Here is an 8,714-nt window from a genome sequence, read left to right as displayed (position 1 = left end):
TTCAGCAGTGGGGAGAGCTGAAGGGCCCTGGGGCCAGGGACACAGAGCAGGCATAGTAGGGTGTGGCAGGCTGGGGCCCTGGAGCTAACTGTTACCAGGACTCAGCAGATGGGCTGTGGTGGAGGCTGGAAGTGGCTGTGTGCTGAGCCGGGAGACTGATTTTCCAGTCTTAGGAGGCTGGGCCAAGGGCAGGCATGATGGCCAGAACCTCAGGGGCCGTGGGTGCCTTTGTCTTCTCCCTGGTCCCTGGGCATAGGCAGGGCACGCAGAAATCAATCACCTTAGCTCCTGCTTCCTCCTGGCCAGTCACTACTGTCCTTGACTCTGGACTTGTGTTCGCAGGGCGTGGTGGTTACTAATGACAAAAGCGATGGTAATAGTAACGGTAGACAGTAACTCCACCCTGCCACGAGCCCTGCTCTGAGCGAGGTCTCAAGCGTGACCCACAGGGTCACATTTCAGTTTAACCCCACAAACGTGGGGATCGTCCCCGTCGTCCAGATGCGGAGACTGAGGTTTGTTGGGCAGGGTCGAGCGGCTTGTCTGTGGTCATGCAGTGGGCCAGCGGCAGGGCTGGGAGTCCCGGCTCGGCCACCGCGGTGTCTCAGGCAGGTCTCTTTGCCTCCCAGAACCTCTGGTCCCGCTATGACAAGGGAGGTGGTTTCTGGCTCGGGGTCAATGCCCTCAGGTGTGGGAGGACACCTTGCCCAGGCCTGGGGTGTGGTAGGTGCACCAGGAGAAGAAACACCCACCTGACACCGTCCCTGGGTGTGGTAGGGGCCTGTGGGACCTGTGTTATAGATCTTTCCTTTCCTTCTTTCTTTCGGCAGCTTTTCTTTCATGGTATTTCATAGGCTTTAGCCATTAGACAAAGTAAATCCATTTTAACTATGATAAACATGTCTCTGTACCACAAAAATATGTCCACATTCATGCTGATAGCTAAATACTTTCAAGTTAGTAGAACGATGGGAAAAAATGGGTCATCCCGTGGGCCTTTCTAATCGCGATCTCATCCGTGGAGGTGGAGCAGAGTGAGAGAATCGGGTTGATCAAGTGGTCAGAGGCCAGGTTCGTGGACCGACCTGGCTGCGGCTCCCACCAGCACCATGTTGGCTCACGGCGTATGTTTAAAATGTGCTTTCACGGGCGTTGAATGACTTGTTCTTTGTGGTCACCCTTTAATGAAGGAAAGGCCTTCCTCACTGTGATGATTATTTCAGAGCCAGGTAAACTGAGGCCCAGGAGGTTATAGGACTGGCCTAAGGTCACACCGCCGAGGAGGCCGGAGCCAGGATGCGAATTGAGGCGCTCTCACAGATTTACCGTACAGCGTCTCCCTTCCTGGGCCTCAGTTTCCCCATCTGTACAACGAGGGGCCGGGATTTGAGTCAGCTCGGCCATACCTCGTAGGGCAGACCAGAGCCTGACGTCGGGCAGGCCCCGCTGGGGTCTCGGCTCTGCTGCCTCCCAGCCCCGTGACCGGGGGGAGTGGGGAACCTCTCTGATCCCCGGTCCCTGCCTCTCAGGGAGGTGTGAGCCTGAGGAGGCACAGTCCTGGCTCTGGGAAGTTTCCGCCCCCGACGTGCCGTTCCCTATCATCGTCTCCATCACGTCGTCTTGGTCATCCCCGCCCTTCGTCACACTGGCCCGTCAGCCACGCATCTCCTGCAGGGCTCCTTGCTCGCCCCCCACCCTCCAGATCTGTCCGCTTCTCACCGTCAGCTACGTCACAGCAGACAGCAGCCCCCTGTTTGCTTGCTGGACCTCCCTGGGGCTGGGCGTGGGGCGTCTGGGGCAGAGGCTGAGGTTCCTGATACAAGGCTTCCTGAGGGTCCCCAGGAGTTACCGCCCTGAGCCTCCTCCCTCAGGCCTGGCCATTCCTAAGCAGCCACACTGGGGGCCTGGGGCCTGCCAGACCACGATCCCCCAAACCCGAGGCGGGCCAGGCCGGAGCCAGCCCGGGTGAAGGGCGGCTTCAAGTCCACCCCACCTTGTGCCCTGACGGAAGAACAACAGAGCAGGACTCTTAAATTCTTTATTAGAGACATTTTTAAAAGGCTTTTAAATATTTTTTCTTCCCCGACACAACCAAATGAAATAATTGCATAATTAGTAATAAATTTGTTCCTCCTTTAGCGTGGGTTTTTTTAAGAGAACGTTAAAAATTTATCATGCTTCCTTCCCCCGACCCCTGCCTTCCACTCGTGCACCCGACTGGTATTAATGCATTTTTGAACCTAAACTCCCTCCTCCTCTTAACTAGACAGGTCATTAATAAAATGTTCTCCAGGAGCCTGAGCTTTTTAAAGTTGTATATCTCCAGATAGATGGCTTGGGTGAGTTGAATACTGCTGCATTAAGTCTCTGTGATAAAATATTTATCCACCATTAGATTTTTTTTTTTTCTTTCGGACTGTTTGTGAAGTGCCTGGCTCTTTCCTCGAGGCGGACGGGGAGGAGGAAGGGCCCCAGAATGAGGTCTGATGATGAAGCCATTTCTCAATTCCGGCCTCTCTTTCAATTTCTCGCTGCCTTCCTTTCGTTTGCCTGTTAGGGGGATGGAGTGAGGGTGGGGGGCGGGTGGCTCTAGGATGCAGGGGCATCAGGAAAGGGTCTCCTGCTGGTCTCCAGGCCCTGGGGACCCTGGGAAAGGAGGCACAGCGTGTGAGATGAGAAATTCGCCGCTGCTCCCTCTCTCGGCTTTATTATTTTTGTGGGTTTATGGCTCGAGTAGAGCTGATCTTAAGACATTAGAGTCTGGGTCCTTTTAATAATCACAACTGTTATTCTGATAGTCTCCATTTACTGATCGTGTGCTATGAGCTAAGAGCTGTGCTCGATTATGTATATATAGTGTATGTATATATATACATATATAATATTTCTCGTAATCATAAAATTGAGCAAGGTAGGTTTGTAATAATCATTGATCAATGAGAGAAGGCGACTTGTCAATTCATACAGCTCGTAAGCGATGTCAGCACCCATGTCCTTTTTCACTTCTCTATGTTTACCATTCATTCATTTATTCACTCATTCACTCATTCACTCATTTACTTACAGCTACTTTCTAAGTCTCTGCCATGAGCCAAGGTACTCGGCCAAGAGCGGGGAATCCGCTTTGAACACACAGATAAACTGCTGCCCTCATGAAGCTCACATTTAGGACACAGTAAGCTTTCATTTGGCAAACGGTAAATAAGCAAAGAGAAAAATCGGGTAGTTACAGACCTTGGCCAGGGCCAGGAAGAGGAGACAGCTGGTGACGGGAGGGACGGAGCCTGAGCCTCTTGCATCTGATTTCCTGAGGGCTGGGAGCACCACTGCGGGACGGAGGCTGTGCTAGGAGCCTGGAGCCTGAACTTTCTGGATTGACACAGGTGTGGGGCAGAGTCCCAGCTCCATGGACACCAGACACTCTGTGATATAGCCCTGGTTGTCAAGTGAGGAACCGGCTTTTTCCAGTCTGGTTTGCACGTCCACACTGAATCAACACTGGGAATATGACTTCGAGTTTGCATCACGTCACCACTGCCTGCTGACAGCTCCGCCTGAGGTCTGATGCGCATCGCGAACAGCACATCTAGCAGAGAACCAGACTTCCACCCCAGCCTGCTCCTCCCCACCTCAGTGGGCGGCGCGGCCACGTACCCAGCTCCTCGAGACAAAAACCTCGGAGCTGGCCTTGATTCCTCGCTCTCTCCCCCTGCTGCAGCCTGTCGACAGGTCTGTCCGTGCTGCTTCAGAGCAGATCGCGAACCCGCTGGCGTCTCATTAGCTCCCTGCCACCGCCGCACGTCAGCCGCCAGCCCCTCTGCCCGTCGGGCTCCTCGCCCCGCTGCCCCTTCCTCCGTCACACGGCAGCTAGAACACTCCTCTGAAATCTGCTCTGTGCTCACCTGCTTAGACCTTCCGGTAGCTCCTTTCTCGTCATGCTCGGAATGAGCAGTCACCGTGCTTACCCTGACCCGGCTGCTCTTCTGACCTCCCTTCCAGGCACCTCGGGTTTGCCCCGTCCTTGAGCTGTACTGAGCTCGTCCTTGTCACAGGGCCTTTGTACGTGCCGTCTCCTGCGCTTTTGCTCAGGTCTCGGCGTAGCTCCTCCTCCTCGTCGTCCGGACCTGTCATCCTGATACCCGCCTCCCCATCCTTCCTGGAAGAGAGTGTGGCGGGAAGACCCAGGAACCCTCCCGCCCACTCTTTGCCCCTCCCCCACTGGACTCCTCCGCCTACTATTTATGCCTCTGCTTGTTTCCATTTCCTCCTTCCTCTCTCCAGGGCAGCGCTCACATCGTAGCCACTATGAAAATTAAATGAAATTAGATATTTAGTCCCTCTGTCCCACTAGCCACTTGTGCTCAATGGCTACCTGATTGGACAGCGTGGTACAAAACGTGAGCATCATGCCAGAAAGTTCTGGAGTGTTTGCTCTTCAAGAGCAGAACTTCGTGTGTGTGGGTCCCACTGTGCTTCCACCACCGAGCACACAGTCCTGCACATAGTAGGTACGCAGGGACGTCCTGTGGTGCCGAGCGAATGGCTCGGTGTGGTACAGCACACTGCACTAGACAAGCCTGTGTGAGCCCCAGGATGGAAACCCCGCTACCGGATGACTATGGAGCCCCCCACTTCTCCTCTGGGACTGCTCTGCAGAGGAAGCACAGACACCTACGTGTGTGGACCCGAAGCGTTTTACACAAGAGCAGAGAGGCAACAGAAGCACCAGGTCATAATAAGCAGCGGACCTGAGGTCAGCTCCCCCCACTGCACTCACCAGATGGGCAAGCTCTTTGGACCTTAATAACATCCTCATCTAGAAAATGGGCATGGCATCTGTGTCTTGCATGCCTCTCAGCTGTCACAAGGCTCACATCAGACCAGGGCGCGTACGTGAGTGTTTTAGACACTCCCAAGCAGTATTTCTCCGAGTGCAGTCCCTGGACCAGCAGCATCGATGCCACCTGGGAACTTGCTAGAAATGCGGTTCGAGGCCTCGCCCCTGGGGGTCGGCCCCTCGGTCGCGAGCCCCCCAGTGGCGCTGACACATGCCCGGACCGAGGACCACTTCTCGCAGCGTCATTTCACGTCTCGCATGGCGTTGGCATTGCCGTGACGTGTGGCATGGACTGAATTTCCTTTGAGGGGAAGATAAGCCCCTTTTCGTGGGGCAGAAGGATTCAAGCAAGAAGCGAGACAGCCGTCTGGAAAGGCTGGAGTCCACTCCCGGCCTCTCCCTCAGGCCCACTCCCACTGACCGGAACCGTGAGCGAGGGGACAACGTTGATGGCAGAAAGCGCACGCCTGCGCGCCGCGTGCCAGCCCTGGCTTTCGTGTTCCGTAGTCATTGATTCATTCTGTTCTCAGGATAAGGCTATGCACTGTCATTATTGTCCCCTCTTGCAAGTGAGGAAACCACGGTACAGAGAGGTTTAGGGGCTGGCCCTGGATCACGTAGCCAGGAAGTGGCAGAGCTGGGGTTTGGACTCAGAGCCTGGCCCCGGGGCCCTGCTCTTGGCCACTGTGCCGTGCAGCCCGCACTGTGCTTCCTCCCTGCGAAGAGCAGAGCGACCTTCCCTGCTATCGCCGTTTGGCTAAGATGAGGACACGGCACCCAGGGGATAGCCAAGAAGGACTAATCCGAACTGATCTCAAAACCATGTTAGTTCCTGGCACTGAGCTGTCCATGTCACTGTCAGGCCCAGGGACGGCAGGGCGTGCTGCGCATTTGCTGGAGGAAGGGCCCGGGCAAAATATCAAGCCTGGCTGGAAGCCGAGGGGCTGTGACAGACCGCCAGCTTGCCCTGTGTCTCACATCCACCCTGGCCCTCCCCACGCGTCCTTTCTACACCGACATCCTGTTCACCTTCAAACCCACGCCTTCCTGGGCCTCCCCGGCTTTACTTCTCAGCTGGCCAGTTGTGACCCTGGCATGGGCCACGCTGCCTGGGCCTGCCTTTTGTGCCAGATAACCTAGCCACAGCTCCACGTTACACAGGAGAAAACTGAGGCTGGGTGTGGGGAGCCCTCAGCTTGGGGATCCAGGGGCCAGACTCCAGCCACGGCAGCCTCCCAGGCCCCAGGTCTTTGGCACAGCCCTGTCCAGCTCCTTGCTTGTCCCACGAGAGGAGCCAGACTGTGCCATTTCCTCAATTTGATATGACCCCCAGAGTCTGTTGGGCTGTCCCCCAAGGAGATTGCACTGCTCATGCTGGCCCCTCTCTCTGCAGGCCAGAAACACCTGTGCATCACCAGCCTCCTGATCTGCCAGGGTCTGCTCTGGGTGGGCACTGACCAGGGTGTCATCGTCCTGCTGCCTGTGCCTCGGCTGGAAGGCATCCCCAAGATCACAGGTGAGGTTCTGGGAGTCAGTCTTGGCGAGGCCCAGGAGCCAGCTGCAGATGGTCAGGGGTAGGGGAGAGCTGGTGAATCTTGTGATGTGTGGGGTGTCCGTTCTCCAAGGTTCTCTGTCATCACAGGCAACACTGTGGCACGATACAAATAAATCACCCCAGGCCCACGGTCTCCCACCTCTTCGCTGAGTCTCCGTTTCCCAGCCTGGCACATGGGCACAGTCGTGCCTATTGGCCAGGTGGTTTGAGGACTGGCTGAGACACATGACTAACGGCAGAGGCTCTGCTGGCCTCTTCTGCTCCCTCCCCACAGCTGCTTCAAAATGTCCGGGCTCCAGAGATAGAATTAACCGAGGGCTCCTGGGGATGAGGTCCACGTGCAGATGTGTGTGCGTGGATTCAAGAAGGTCAGCCCTGACCTGACCTGTAGCACTGGGGCACAGGAGAATAAGGGAGGGTCAAGGAGAACCCCAGAGCCCTGGGCCTCTCTTTGCCTCCTTCAGCTGCTGCCAGAGAGCAGGGGTGAGTAGGGGGTGGGCCAGGCCTGGCTGGATCTTGAGCTAAAGATAAAGAATCTCTCTTCCTAAATTCTGGGATTTCCTATGTTCATCACGTAGGTCATGTTCATCTCAGGCTTGGTCCTGGGGTTGCAGGGATGTATCAGGCAGAGACTCTGCCCCCAAAGAGATGACAGTTTGGTGGGGCAGCCGTAGTCCGGGGTGGCAGCTGCTAAGATGGCAGGTGTCGGGGAATGCGGGCACTGAGACAGGGCGATCAGCTCTCCATGGGTGAATTCAAGAAGGATGCACTGGAGGAGCTCAAAATGGATTTTAGGATGAGTTGTAGAGTCAGGTGGACGGAAAAGGCTCTCTAGGTGGAGGCTATGTCCCCGGCAAAGGCACCGAGACGTGAAGGTGGCTCAGGCAGGGAGCTGCAGGTGCTTTCACACTGAGGGTCCCTCAAGTGGTTTATCAGGTCACTCCTGTTCTGCTCCCCGTCCCCAAAGAAAGTAGCCCTGGAGCGTGGGAAAGCCCCCCCCGAGACCTGGGGCCTTTTGGAACGGTTCCAACGTAGATTGCGGTTACAACATAGAAACAAAAACAACCAGAAAGTTCTCGCAGAGACATGTCCAGGTGCCTTGTTTAAAGCTCTGGGCCTTTGGGCTCCTTCTCTCTGTCTCATTTCTGCAGGGAAAGGCATGGTCTCCCTCAATGGTCACTGCGGGCCTGTGGCCTTCCTGGCTGTGGCCACCAGCATCTTGGCCCTCGATATCCTGCGGAGTGACACAGAGGAGGCCGAGGGCCCCAGGGCCGAGGAAGACAAGCCAGACGGGCAGGCTCACGAGCCAGTACCCGCACCGTCGAGCCACGTGGGCCGCGAGCTGATTCGCAAGAAGGGCATCCTCCTGCAGTACCGCCTGCGCTCCACGGCCCACCTGCCGGGCCCGCTGCTCTCCATGCGGGAGCCGGTGCCCACCGACGGCTCAGCCCTGGAGCACAGCGAGGAGGACGGCTCCATCTACGAGATGGCCGATGACCCCGATGTCTGGGTGCGCAGCCGGCCCTGTGCTCGGGACGCCCACCGCAAGGAGATCTGCTCGGTGGCCATCATCTCCGGCGGGCAGGGCTACCGCAGCTTCGGCAGTGCCTCGGGTGGCAGAGGGCGGCCAGCACCCTCTGGGGAGACGGACAGCACCCTCCTCATCTGGCAGGTGCCGTTGACACTATAGCCCCTAGCCAGGGTGCACGGCGGTAGCTGTGCTGGGCTCTCGGCCTGCTGTGGGCCCTTCTCGCCATCTGGGGTCCCCCAGGGAACACTGGGTGGATTTGCCCTCCAGGAGTCTTCGCGGGGCCATGCGGACGGGTCTGGATCTCCAGGAACTATGTGACAGAGCAGAGGAAAGCCTCTTCCTTTAAAAAAAAAAATTCAGAGTGTTGTTGGGGGAGGGGTTTGAGTTTGGGGAGAGGGAGGACACCTCTAGAGGCAATGGCCTTTAAAAAAAAACAAACAAATGCAAAACCTCATAGCTGCCTGGCAAGCCCAGCGCCTCTGGTTCCGGCCAAGTGGGGCTCCGAGGCGGCCACCCGCCGCCCCCTGGGAAGGGGGTGCAGTGTGTGTGTATGAGAGCGTGTGGGATGGTGTGTGAATATATATAAATACGTATATATGGTGTATATTATCTGTGTATAAAGTCTGTACATATTGGAGCTCTGGGAGATTCTGAAATAAAAGGCAAGAATAACTTCAGTATTTAGATTGAGGACTTTTCTTTCCGAGATGCGATAGGGGAGGAGACGGAGCAGCTGTCACCAGATAAGGACTGATTGTTCTGGAGCCAGGAGCGACCCTGCCCTCAGCAGG

General features: G+C 56.3%; 1 protein-coding gene across 9 annotated transcripts in view; it reads left to right on the top strand.

Annotated features, from left to right (window-relative positions):
* The window catches only part of ARHGEF10L (Rho guanine nucleotide exchange factor 10 like), a 131,436-nt gene extending 122,836 nt beyond the window's left edge, over positions 1–8,600 (top strand). For all 9 annotated transcript variants that reach the window (XM_006914307.3, XM_015591399.2, XM_015591402.2 and 6 more), the window contains 2 exons: positions 6,231–6,353; positions 7,544–8,600. In XM_006914307.3, the coding sequence (XP_006914369.1) occupies positions 6,231–6,353; positions 7,544–8,082 (662 nt within the window). In that variant the 3' untranslated portion in view covers positions 8,083–8,600. The remainder of the gene's footprint in view (positions 1–6,230; positions 6,354–7,543) is intronic.
* Positions 8,601–8,714: the final 114 nt, after the last annotated feature.

The sequence above is a fragment of the Pteropus alecto genome, unplaced genomic scaffold (assembly GCF_000325575.1).
Source record: "Pteropus alecto unplaced genomic scaffold, ASM32557v1 scaffold125, whole genome shotgun sequence".
Taxonomy (NCBI): domain Eukaryota; kingdom Metazoa; phylum Chordata; class Mammalia; order Chiroptera; family Pteropodidae; genus Pteropus; species Pteropus alecto.
The sequence above is the reverse complement of the archived record's forward strand: the minus strand, read 5'-3'. Positions and strand labels throughout refer to the sequence as shown.